The 13,234-nt window shown below is 36.2% G+C and overlaps 1 protein-coding gene across 5 annotated transcripts in view; it reads left to right on the top strand.

Annotated features, from left to right (window-relative positions):
- Positions 1 to 13,234, top strand: part of ANKRD28 (ankyrin repeat domain 28) — a 119,638-nt gene that overhangs the window by 82,483 nt on the left and 23,921 nt on the right. For all 5 annotated transcript variants that reach the window (XR_002466102.3, XM_021538156.2, XM_021538155.3 and 2 more), the window contains exons 7-12: positions 2,156 to 2,298; positions 3,364 to 3,576; positions 9,422 to 9,500; positions 9,833 to 9,947; positions 10,356 to 10,438; positions 12,785 to 12,848. Coding sequence is in view for 4 of the 5 variants with exons in the window: in XM_021538156.2 (XP_021393831.1) it covers positions 2,156 to 2,298; positions 3,364 to 3,576; positions 9,422 to 9,500; positions 9,833 to 9,947; positions 10,356 to 10,438; positions 12,785 to 12,848 (697 nt within the window). In the remaining variant the exon portion in view is untranslated. The remainder of the gene's footprint in view (positions 1 to 2,155; positions 2,299 to 3,363; positions 3,577 to 9,421; positions 9,501 to 9,832; positions 9,948 to 10,355; positions 10,439 to 12,784; positions 12,849 to 13,234) is intronic.

Raw genomic sequence — 13,234 nt, forward strand, 5'->3', positions numbered from 1 at the left:
ATTTACAGAGAATTCTCTTAACAGTGTTTGGGCAAGAAAAGTGTAATTTAATTGATGTTGATCTGCCTAAATTTCCCTGTAGACAATAGAGGAGAAAAAGCTTTTGAAAGTCTTCAATCAAAGTAAAAATAATTATGACATTCTCCCTCACAATTTAGAGCCATTGTACATTGCTCCAGTTGTTTGGAGAAAACCTTAAAAACTTTTCCACCGTGTAAAACTGACCATAAAACAAAAGTTACGCTTTTCGTCACTACTATAAATAACCTTCCAGGGTGATATCCATTGTTTTGCTTCCTTCCTGCTTTTCACCCGGCTCCATTGCTGTCCAGCTGCAAAGCTGTGACTGCCATGGACTTACAGTCCTGTGTGCTGGTGTTGCCCTCACTGGTGCACCGGGATGTCTCTGCAGCACTTCTCACATCAAGTACCTTGCTCTTCTCTTTGAGAGTCTTCCACTGATCGCTGCTTGCCTTTTCAATGCAGGTCAGGGGGTTTTTTTTTGGCTTTTTACTCTCCCTTTGAAGTTTTTTCTGCCACTGTTCTGTTCACTGTCTCTATTCCTTTCACAGCTTTCTATAGCTTCTGTACTTCTGTCTCTCCTGTAGGGCTTGCTTTCATTCTTGTCCTCATTGTATTTGGGTCAAAAGATGAGTATTGTGTTTGCATTTCTCTCTCCCTTATTTTCTACTATACTGAGGTAATTAAGAAGTGAAATATTATTGCAGCCCTTCACACTGCACTGATAAAGTCTTATGGTCTTTGGTATAGCTAGGTGAAATGGTGTTTTGCGTGCTGTTGAGTATGCAGCATAAAATAAGTATCACAGTGTCTGACTGTTTCTAAAAATAGTTTTGTATTCCTTTGGATAGGAATTTCCTATTCAAACTTTTGCAAATTCTCTTAACTGCTTAAGAAGCAAAGACGCACACTCTTTGTGAAGCACCTAAACTGAAAGCTGGATTTGATGCTTTCTACATAGATGTCTGACTGGATAAGTATAAACATAAGTATTTAGTGTGACCCTCACCACTTCTTTAACTAAGCAAAGGGTGTCACTTGAAAGGTAAAATAAAGAGTCCCACAAGGGTCAGTTACAAAAGTAAAGCATCAAGTGTTTTGTGCTCTGTTAAAGTCATGTATTTCTTTATTCAGCAGTCTTTATCATGACTATCCATGTGCTTTCAGTAATGAGTTGTTTGGCAGTTAAATTAATAATATAGCAAGAATGACAAATACTATACTTGGCTACCCCCTTTTCATGGCTTCTTAGCAGGTAGTGTCACAAGTACCTGCAAGCAGATAGGGGCATGTGGGCATGGAAGGGAAAAATTCATTGCCCTTGGCAGCTGGGGTGGGTGTTGGAGTCCCTGGCCCAAAGCTGGCAGTGAGAGCTACTGCCCACCAATTCAGGGCGGGCTTCCCCCCTATCATGCCTTCCTCATTATCCCAACTCTTACTTGTACTCTTATTCATACTCCTACTCTACTTCCATTGCCTTAGGAGAGCAGTTGATGCTTTTAAAAGGCTGCAGTTCCTCAAAGACCATCTGAATCAGTCTTGAAAATAGAACTTTACTAAATCCTGTATGATATAGCCTAACATTTTAAATGCTTTGTGGGTAAAGGGAGTTGGACTGGGGGTATGTTTTTATGTAAAAGTAGAATATTTTCTTCTTTTCATGTTTGAGTCAATTTTTCAAAGTCTCTGCCTAAGATTTAAAAATCTTACTGGGCATGTTTGGAATTGGGGTGATAGTGGAAGATTGACAGTCACATTGTGTCTCAAGTTCTTAATGTAAAATTGTGAAAAATACTAAATAATTACAAAGTTACCTTACCTCTCTAGTTCTCAAGTCTTCAAAAAACCCACCATTTTTTTAAGCAGAAGACAGAATTGTGTTTTGAGTATACAAATTTATTTTTGCAGTGTAAATGCTATGATTGTTGGGTGGGGTATGTGGAGATGATTATTTTATGTTGCTTTTATAGTTCATGATAGGATTAGAAAACAAGAACAGTTCTTTGTTTTCCACATTAGGTTCTAAAGAATAATGTCCTGATCATGTTATAACAATTGTAGGATTATTAATTTTGTGAACCTGTGCTAGTTAGTAAAATATGATGCTTCATTTTATTTTTCTTTACTATTTTAGGTCATATTGATGTTGTGAAATTACTTGTGACCCATACAGCTGAAGTGACATGCAAAGACAAGAAATCATATACACCTTTACATGCTGCAGCATCTAGTGGGATGATTAGTGTAGTCAAATATCTTCTGGATCTTGGAGTTGATGTAAGGAAAAATAAAATTAAATGGGAAATATCAGTTTTAATTTTTTGAAATGCTCTTGTTAGTACTGTAGCACACTGTTTATTTAGGGACAGGTTAGGATATAGTGAAAGTACGTGAAGGAAGATCTCTGAAAGTGCTACTTTTTATTCTATAAACCCTCATTTCTCCATTAAAATAAAACCTCCTTGAAGATTTTGCACAATAATTGGAAAATGAATGTGTATTTAATGGGGCTTTTTGTTTATTTGGTATTTCTTGCTATTAATTAATTGGACTGGAAGTCAGGAAATAGGAATTCTGATCCTAGCTTTGTCACACAATAATTTTTGAAGTGCAGGAAATGAAATGCCTTTGCCTCAGTTGGTAAATTATAGATGGAACTGACTTTCCTAGGTGACATAAATTTTAGATAATACTAAAATTTGTAAGAAACTTCAATACTGCAATAAATGAAGTCATATTAATATTGATGTGTAAATTAAAAGGTTCTGCACTACCTGCCTATAGAAAGTGTGTTAACAGTAAACTGTGAAACTGTGTAGGAAATCTACATTGTGAATCACAGTCTTAGTCTTGCAAGGCTGGAGATTGCAACTCAAGCTCAATATTGAAAAGTAGATCAGAATTCAGTGTCTCATGTTGTGTACAACAAGAAATTCTGTTTCTATATGTGCACATACACACACAAAAAGGCTCTTTGACTTCTGTTTTTAATGAAAACTTGCAATGCTGTTTTGTAGACGTCTGTGCTATGTTTTGTGTGTAGCATCTGTGCAAATTGCCACAGTTGATATTTTTGGCCTGTGTGACTTCTCTTGAAGCTGCATACAGGAAACTGGTGTGGAGACAATTAGAGGAGGTTGACTCTCTTGTAAAGCAGTCATATCTTCCCCAGGACACAGATCTCAATCAAAATGCTATATCCAGATCTTACTTTTAATTTCTGGTTTGGAAGAGTTCCAAAACATAATCTTGTGACATGAGATTTTTCCTGCTAGAATTAAATGCTGCATTAAGTACACCTTTTTTCTTACTAACTAATCTTGGGTTTTTTTTCTCTTATAGATGAATGAGCCAAATGCCTATGGAAATACTCCTCTCCATGTAGCTTGTTATAATGGGCAAGATGTTGTAGTGAATGAACTCATAGACTGTGGTGCTAATGTAAATCAAGTAAATGAGAAGGGGTTTACACCTTTGCACTTTGCTGCTGCATCGACACATGGAGCATTGTGTTTAGAGCTCTTGGTCTGCAATGGAGCAGATGTAAATATAAAGGTAGGTGCATCCTTTCAGACTTAAAAATCCTGTACATCTTTATCAGAGGTAGTTTTTTCAAAAATACTTGTTTTGATAACATGAAGAGGTTCCCACTGATAAATGGAGTATTTGAAAAATACTACAGTAGAAATAAGCCAGTATGTTGCTTCAAGAAACTTGATCTGAATCTGGAAACCTCAATGGGATTTATTATATAGCCCAAAAGAATGAAGAAAAATGACAATATTGTTTGGCCAGTCTCAATTACATTTAAATGTCAGAATTCTGTATGCTTTGTTTTCCCTAGCCATATAAGTTAAGAGCAAATAATTTGAAAAAAAAAAATGCAAAAGTACATGTTTTTCTTATAAATAAGTAACACGAACAAAATCAGGGATATTTCAGGGAAATGTGTATGACCTGGCTAATTGCTGGAGCAGTTGAAGAGGTGATAATGTAAGATCTTAGAATCTAATCAGTCAGGGAGTTTTGGAAAGATTGTATTTAAAATACAAATATAAATAGATCAGGCCAGTGGAAAGTCTTAAACAGCTGGTGTTTTAATTACTCCAGTGAAATTGTGTGAGCAGAGTCAATATGCATCTCTGTTTGGTTACAAGTCTTTGCAGAATATTCCTTAGTATCCAACCTTATTGTAGGTAGAATTTAAAACAAACAAGCTCCAAAGGAAACTATAACCTATACCATCTATTTTCTTCTCCAGTTTATAGGGTAAGGTCTTCAGATATGTGAGAGAGATGTAAGACCTTCTGGTTTGTATTATGTTGATTTTTACTTTAGTAATGAGAACTTAACTGTGTTCAGAAATATTTAGTGGCAGTATCTGGTGTCTTGGCAGGTTTTAGGCTGAGGGAAGTAGGAAACGGGTATATGGAATGAAGAGTCCAAGTATTCCTTATGGCAAAATGTCTGGTTGCCTGAACTGTCACCCATATGTAGTATGAAGGGAATTATCTGTTACTTAATTTCTTGGGGAAAAAAAAAAATGGAAAAAACCCCTTATTAATAGGTTTATTCTTGAATTTCAGCACAATATGTGCACAAGGTAAATGTTAGAGTAGCTGACATTTCTGTTAAAAATCTTGGGGTTTGTGGTTCACTTCACATAAACAGTGATTTTTACAGTGATTGGAGCTGATTTTCAGCTAACTAATTCCAAAATACAGTTTTATATCTACTGTTAATACAAAACTCATAGCCAACTGAAAATTTGAGTGTTTTGAAAATAAGCTCTTTGATGTGGAAAAATTCGAAATATATGTTCCTGCTCACTGTTACATATATTTAGACATGCAGCTCATGTAATGAAAATGTGCATAACTCAGTTGTGGAAAAATTCATCACCAAAGTGCCCTGCAGAAGTAAGGAGCTGTGTTACAGGCTTTATTGCCAACTTGTCCTAAATATCCAGGTCACAGTCCATTTATTTTTGTTGCCAGCTTTCTGCTCTGCCTAATGTCCCAGGCTGTATATGACTGAGTGTTCAGAGTTGCAGGGCTGGCTGACTTTTGTCCTATATTCTTAAAACATCATTTTTCAGTAAAGAGTGGTCTGCCATGAAAATAATCCCACAATATTAAATATACTTATATATTATTTTTGTATGTTACTCAGATAAGAGCAAAAGAGAGCTTATAGCACCTTCTAGTACCTGAAGGGGGCCTGCAAGAGAGCTGGAGAGGGACTTTGTGCAAGGGCATGGAGTTACAGGACATGGGGAAATGGCTTCAGACTTTGGGAGTAGGGTTAGATTAGATATTAGGAAGAAATTCTTTACTGTAAGGGTGGTGAGGCCCTGGAACCGGTTGTCCAGAAAAGTTGTGGATGCCCCATCCCTGGAGGGGTTCAATGCCAGGTTAGATGGGGTTTTGAGCTACTTAGTCAAGTGGAACATGGCTCATGCCAGCAGGGTTGAAACCAGATGATCTTTAAGGTCCCTTTGAACCCAGACTCTTCTGTGATGCTATGACAAATACTAACAAGCCAAGAATTACTGTTTTTCTAAATGCAAGACTGCAAGGGTTCATGATGCTGTGCATATTTCTGATGTAGAAGAAAGAAGTGGACAGGGCTCAATTTCAGAAACAGCATTAGCTTTAGCTATGGTTGTAATTAAAATGTGTTGATTTCATACATATCAGAATTCTTAAGTGCAAAATTAAGCAAGTAGGGCTGTATAGGGATTTTAAGCAATTATAGCTTGAAAACAGCATTTATCCCCAGTTTCCTCATCAAGGTGTTTCTGTTGTAATTCTATTAGTAGCATTTCTTTGGATTTATACCAGCATGACTGAATTTGGCCTGTAAATTTTCACATGAAGGCATGAGCAGCCTTACTTTGCATATGAAAACTTAGCACTTGCACTGTGGAAAAGTGCAAGAACTGAGGCAAAAGAGCAATCCGTAAAAAAATAGAATATATTTTGCAACTAAGAAAGAATTGTGGATTCAAAATGAGATGTAATTAGGGTGTTCTTACTAAATATTTATTGAAACCAAGCCTGTTCAGTTTCCAAATACTGAGGCTGGAGTTCAAAGTACTTCTTAAAATGGCTATAAGATCTATTTTTCATCATAATTATAATGGTTGTGTAGGCTGATTCAATAATTTCCTTCCGTATGCAACTTTTCCTGTGATTTTAAAGGTAAGAGACAGGATATGGATGGTAATGTAGGTGCAGAATAGACAGTACTATTACAGTGCTTCCTAGATGTGGATGCCTAGTGGGGTGAGCAATAGGGAAACACTCTTATTCTTGCTGACACATAGAGGAGAAGTTCTTGTGCATATCTGTGAGCGCTGGCCTCATCTCAAGAAGGGATTATGTAGCAGAAGATAACAGAACAGTAGAAATATGTTACATGCTTTTTAGCACCTCTGGACATAATTTCCTACTTCTTTTCATAGCCTTGTCAGTATTCACTGTAGAACAGTGAATCTTATTAAGTATTGCTCATTACTGCAGCACTCCCTCCTCACTATTCAGGATTTCTATGCATGGAAGAACACATTGAAATGAGTATGTAATGGGGCAGTATTAATTGTTTTATGGACCCCATTGCTGCTTGAAAATTCAGTGACCTAAATAGAAGTTTTTTACTTTCATTGGTGGTACTAGAACATAAGAATTGTTGCTAGGGGGCAATTTCATTTGGAGGAATGCTGTGACATTATAGACCCACATTTCCTCTCCCTCAGTGAAGCTCAGGAGTCCGAGTACTGTTAATATGTGAGTAATCACTCGGTAAGACACCTTGTACTGTGTATTATTTCTGTCTAATAGCAATTATTGTTCTTAGCAAATTTGCTATGATCTAAGTATTTTGTGGATATATTTTCTCTAGTGATAGAAGAGATTTGGGTGATTCTTTTCCCATTACCACATTTAGCTGAGTTTCAGTGAAGACAACAAAAGCTATGATTTAGCCCATAGTTGTCCTGTCATGTGCTGTGATCTTGTCTGAGCTCATTAAATCACACAGCTGTAGTTAGTTTGATAGAGAGAAGACCTAAAGACGTAAAGAAAGGAAAATGGAAGCAAAGTTTAGAAGATACCTCCCTGCTTCTGCAGTCCAGTCTCTTGGCATCTCAGGAAATAGTGATTTGCTTAATAGCACCTTGATATTTCATTGCTTAAAGAAATGTTTGGCTACTGGTTCTGGTCCTATATATCCTTTTCTAGTGTCTTAGAAGGCAATCCTGAATGCAATCCTATACCTGGCAGTTCAGCTTCAACATGAGACTTGTCTTCTTTAAATTTTATACCTGTTCTATGTTTATATGTTGATAGACATAGGCATGTTGTATTAGCCCTGAGCTGGAAAGGAACCTGAGACTGTTAGACATGAGAGAGGGACTCTCATAAAATCCATTGTCTTAGAAATGTATGTTAAGTGAATTTTTAAGTAAATTTGAACAGAGTAAATCTAAAGATCTCTTATTGATTGTACTGTGTTTTTTCATTTTTAAGTAGAAAATTATTCTGTAGCTTATTTTGCTGTTCTTTGCAAGATCTTACTGAAGTTTTCTTGTGAGGAAACTTAACCACAATGCTCTTCAGTTTCCAATACTGTCACCCTAAGTTATTCCTATGTCTTTGTAAGGTGCACTATAAGATCTATGTTTTTTCAGCTCCAACTTCTCCTCTTCATTAGCCTTCCTTTGAGATACAGATTTATCCTGTCTAAGCCAGTGAGACTGCAGGCTACTTTTATCTGAGCCCTGAAATTCTTTCTGTTACTTCACTAAGCTTATTTTATATGATAAATTTTCTTTAAATTAAGAGAGTCTATAGATTCTTCATGTTAAAGAAGGATAAAAGTGAGGGGGAAAGTCACCAGATGGCTAACAGTTGTTTTAAAGTAATTGGACACAGAGACTTTCTCATCTCTTGGATAAAGAGATGAGAACTAAACTGTAGGGAGAAACATGAAAGAAAATTGGAGCGGAGAGGTTGCTTGGAGAAGTTGTCACTTATGGTGTGTTTATTTGGATTTTTCTTAAGGTCTTTAATGACAGAATTAAAACTGATTATCTAATTCCTCAAGAGGATTTCAATCCCATTTTCTGTGTTTATTTGCATCTGCTATGGATATGTGGATATTGTCTTTTAGATTATTTATGGTCAAAGAAATCTGCTGGCTGGAAGAGCTAGAGACAACCTGGCATTCCTTATCAAGTGTTTTATTTCTTTCAACCTAGGTCTGAGAAGACAGTGTTTCACACAATTGCTCTGTTATGCTGCTCTGGGCAGTGACACAATGAAAAATTCTGTATCCATCCCTAAAAGGGTCTTCAGCAGACTTTCAGTATCACATCCATAGAACCATGTCCATTTGGTACCAAAGGGAGAGCCAAGATGGGAAGACACTTTTGCACAGGATAGCAATTCGTGATGTTTCAATACATATGTTCATAACCTATGTTCCCCTGCCATCTTTGTCTGATTTAACTTTGTATTTTGTGAATATTTCATGCTCTTCAAAGCCATCATTGAAAACACGGATGCAGTATGCATGTGCATTCAAGGGTCCTTTGATTTTCTGTGTCGTGTTTGAAATTTTTTGAGTGCATGTGTAGGAACTTTTTTCAGCAGTAAAGCTTTCCTATTACCTGTGACAAGTATGACGGTAAGATCATTCCAAATTAATAGCAACAGTAAAAATGAATTTGCAAGTGGTTTGAGACTGAGCTATTGAAAAGTGAAGTTTCCTTATGCGTTACTCTTGACCTGCTTCAAGGATGTCTTTACTGGATGAATGTCTAAGTGCTTATTCACGAGGTGCATTTCAAATGTATAGTACCTAAGTAGGGTTGAATAGTTCTACCTTAGGACTACTTGTGGTTTTTGATAAATTGCTAGCAAACATCACTTTACAGAAATTTCTAGGAAGTGCATGAGCTTTGTAATGTGCTGTCTTCTAATACAATGTGTAAACCCCTCTAGTAAATACAGCTACTTTCTTTCAAGAAACAAACTCAAAACATTGTTTTATTTTAGCCTTGTAGAGGGGAGGGGTTGGACTTATTGCTGAAATTGTGTGCTGTCATCATCCTCTTGAGAGTTATTATCTTAGGGACAGAAGTGTGAGTGAGTGGGCATCCCTGAGTTGCCGCTGGCAGCTGGAAGAGTGACTAAGAGCAGCTCTTGTGAAAAGTTTGCCATATCATGCTAACTTGTCATTGCCAGCATCTGTCTGGCATAAGTGCATAGAAACAATTTAAAGGATGGAGTGTAGAGAGAAAAGAAATTAGAAATGTCCTTTTTGTTCGTTTTTTTGGTCAGATCTGATTAATTGCTGTTACTGGTAATAAGTAATAGCAATTTTTCTTCTCTTCCAGAGTAAAGATGGGAAAACACCTTTGCACATGACAGCGATACATGGTAGATTTTCAAGATCCCAAACCATCATTCAAAATGGTAAAAAGGGGGAGGGACTATTTTTGTCATAAGCTTTCCATTTTGAATGTTTTCATCCTCTTGTGTTGATAACAACATGCTGAATTTTTTTCATGTCCAGTGTCCAGTAATAGTGGTGGAGTCTGGCATATCTGTTTATAAAGTTTGATAAGTTATACTGATGAACCATTTCTTTTAAGAATGCAGGAATATGTATATAGATTTGTTTTCCATAACCCAGGCTGTTTTCCATAATCCAATTAATTATGTTACTTAAATGATCATCAGTCCTATTTTTCTAACAAAGTATCTGTATGCTTTAGTACTTACTTAGTAATTACTCTTTATTATAGGAGCTGAAATAGACTGTGAAGATAAGAATGGAAATACCCCTTTGCACATAGCAGCTAGATATGGCCATGAGCTATTAATCAACACTCTGATTACGAGTGGTGCTGACACTGCAAAGTAGGTAACTTTACTGACATGAATGCAAGCTGACAGAATTTAGAGTATTTATTAGGTTAACAGAACTAGTGCAATTTTTAATATCTTCAACTTGCAATAGGAAATACTTTGTTTATTATGCTGTATTGTACTTGTAAGTAGTCAGTATATCACAATTTGTGCCAAAACAAAGAGAAGCAGAGTTTGCTGTAATGTATTTGAGGTAAAAGCTCTGAAAGTTTGAATAGGCTGTTGCACTGATAATGCATGCTGATAGCTTTGAAGGAAATGTTTAAGATGTGAAATTAGCTCAGTCTTCTAATTAGGTGGTTTGCTGAACCCACTATGCATGTGCACTTTGGCACACAATCATGTTTGTTTTATTTTAATTGTAATGAAACTGTGATGCCTGATTATGGTGTATCTTAGGCGGGGTATACATGGGATGTTTCCTCTCCATTTGGCAGCATTAAGTGGATTTTCAGACTGCTGCAGAAAGCTCCTCTCATCAGGTAGGACACTCTTAAATTCTTATAAGGTGCTTTGTACTTCATGTTTTATCTCACAGAATAGCTTTTAATTATATCTTAATTTACTGATGCATAGAAATCCTAATAGTTTACTAGTGTCTTGGGGCCAATGCTTGTTTTTTAATGAACAGTCCATAGTTAAAGTGAATGCAAATTTTTGCAGACATAAGTTTAAAAAAAAATCATCCAAATTTTAATAATACATTTATAATTTCTTTAATATTGTGTTAGTGCGTTTCAAGTTGGCCATAGAGGTGGGATGACTGGTTTAGGCCATAATGAAATTTCAAGGAGAAAGACTGATAATCTTTTTTATTACTTCATGGAGCATCCAATTTCCATTCCATGATGTCTTTAGCTTAATACAGATGAGTCTTTTCACATCTGTTCCTGTAGTGGGCACCTAATAGCACTGAAGACTCTGTGGACTGCTGTATTAAGAAACTGTTGCCTTGCTATTATGTTGTTAATGAAATGCAATGCAAACTGCACTTTTCTTTGATGTCTGACTTCTTCCTGATTATGTGGATGTTGGTAGGTCATTACTTCTCTTGTTGGCCTGAATCTTAGGGAATTCTGAGCTCTCAGCAATTCTGAGAAAGTAGATTTATCCAAATGAAGCTTCTGGAACAGAAGAATAAGAATAAACTAAATGGTTCTGTATTAATCTGAAGACACTTAGTGCTTTTTGAAAAAAGATAAGTGGGGAGGAGAGAGTTGAGGAAAAGGAAGTGTTAAGAAGTTGCTTCCCCAGCTTTGTACTGTTTGTTAGGGAAGAAGAACTAGAGGAATATAACTAAAGCTACCTACTGGAAATTTTATTTTTATTTACTGTCCTGTCATGGGCAAACTTGCAAGGATTCACTTCAGGAAAGGACTGTCTAATACTTGACAATTTTTCAATTAGATGTGTTCAAAATGAGGGATGCTGGCTCTTTCTCCTTGCTGTGCTGTGGTGCTGGCTGTGCCCTTACTGGAGGTTCAGTATGGCAAAGGAAATCATGTGGAGGTCTTGCAAGTGGTTCCTGTGGCTTTTACATGAATTGAGAAAACTTGGATGCAAATCTAGCCTGGAGCAGATAAGGACTTAAAGACTATGTTCAGCCTTCAGGCTAGAAAGGCTGCATACTGCCAAGAGCTTTTAGGATGTGTTTTTGGTGTGGGGATTGGTGTATGCAGAGTATGTGTCCTTTTTGGGGTTGGGAGATGTCTCTCTTATGTACATTAAAGGTCTCTGGTTTTTAAATTCATTAATATTCATGTGCAAACCTTAACAAAATGTCACCAATCTGCCTTGTCCCAGTACTGACTGACATTCAAGTAGTTAGTGACAATAGACAAGTTAGTGATGTGGTAAAGGCATCAAAGGCATTTCTTCAAACCAAACTAGGAAACTCTCCTAAATTATTTGCTATAGAGCATTCCCTGTTGAAATGGGATAAGAATATAGTGGTGCATACAAAATCTGTTTTAAAGGATATGGAGTAGGAAAACAGTATTGAAATAATAGTATTTTTGAGTAGTATGTCTTATGTTGTTCATTATCTGTTGTCACTGAACAGTTCTTAAAAGGAAAAAAAAAAAAAAAAAGCCAGCATTCTCAGGTACCACAAATGGAGATATAGTAAATAAGCTACATTACACAAGAGCAAAACTCTCATGAGAGCATCATAGTTTTCTCAAACCAAAAATGTAGCTTTGAAACCTGATTTAAACAGTAATCTTTCTGTCAAAATATATGGGTAGATACGGGATTACACAGCTAATGTTTGTGATCTTGAAGTTCCACAGCTGAGCCTTTTCAGAAAGAGAAAACTACAGTGTTCTGCAAAGAGTTCCTCTGTAATTAACTGCTATTTGCAGCCATCACTCCAACTCAATAAAGTTTTCTTTGGGATTAAAGCACTAAACTCAAGAGTAAAATTTAAGTAACTCCTATATTTAGTCTTACTGACATCCCCAAAAATTATTAATCTCTGCACAACAATGATAAATTCTAGAGTATTCTTAAATTTACATATAACCTGCATTTATGTTATAGGCAATAGTAAATTAGCAGGTAAATAGAATAAGAAAGAACACAGCCTCAGTGCAGCTACTTGTCTTTTACCTTACCCCTTTCAGTTTTATTTAAATGCCTGTTTTTCAAAACATTGGAAATAGCAAGGACATGTTTCAAATGAAGTAATTTTTAATGCTTGAGTGTTCTTTTGCAAATAGCTGTTAAGTTTGCTTAGCAAGCATTTCTCTTAACAGCAGATGATAGCAGTTTTGTGAAAGGTGATGTTACATAATGAGTTTACAAAATCTCTTACAAATGCTTTGTAGGTTTTGACATTGACACACCAGATGACTTTGGCAGGACTTGTCTTCATGCAGCTGCAGCTGGAGGGTGCGTAAAAAAGCATTCATGCTTTCATATTCAGTATTTCTTTTTCAATTGCTGATCATTCTTGTTCTTTTTTTTTATTATTATTATCTCCTTTCTGTTTTTCCTGCCCTCTTCCCTTGGAACTTATGTTAACATGAAAATAATTTCAAGATGGATTCCATCTGCAAACAAAAAATTATTTAAATGATCAGCTCAATAAGTCATTGCTGGAGTACAGTGTCCAAGTATCACCAGCCTTAACTTAGGTTTATGTTTGGGGATGAACTGATTCCTTTTTTTTTTAAATTCCCATAGATGATGATAAAATTTTTAGAATTTACAGCATTCAAAGATGGCATGCCCACCTCAGATCACTGTGGGACATGAGATAGAGAACAGCAGCTTTG

The sequence above is a fragment of the Lonchura striata genome, chromosome 1, assembly GCF_046129695.1.
Source record: "Lonchura striata isolate bLonStr1 chromosome 1, bLonStr1.mat, whole genome shotgun sequence".
Classification (NCBI taxonomy): Eukaryota; Metazoa; Chordata; class Aves; order Passeriformes; family Estrildidae; genus Lonchura; species Lonchura striata.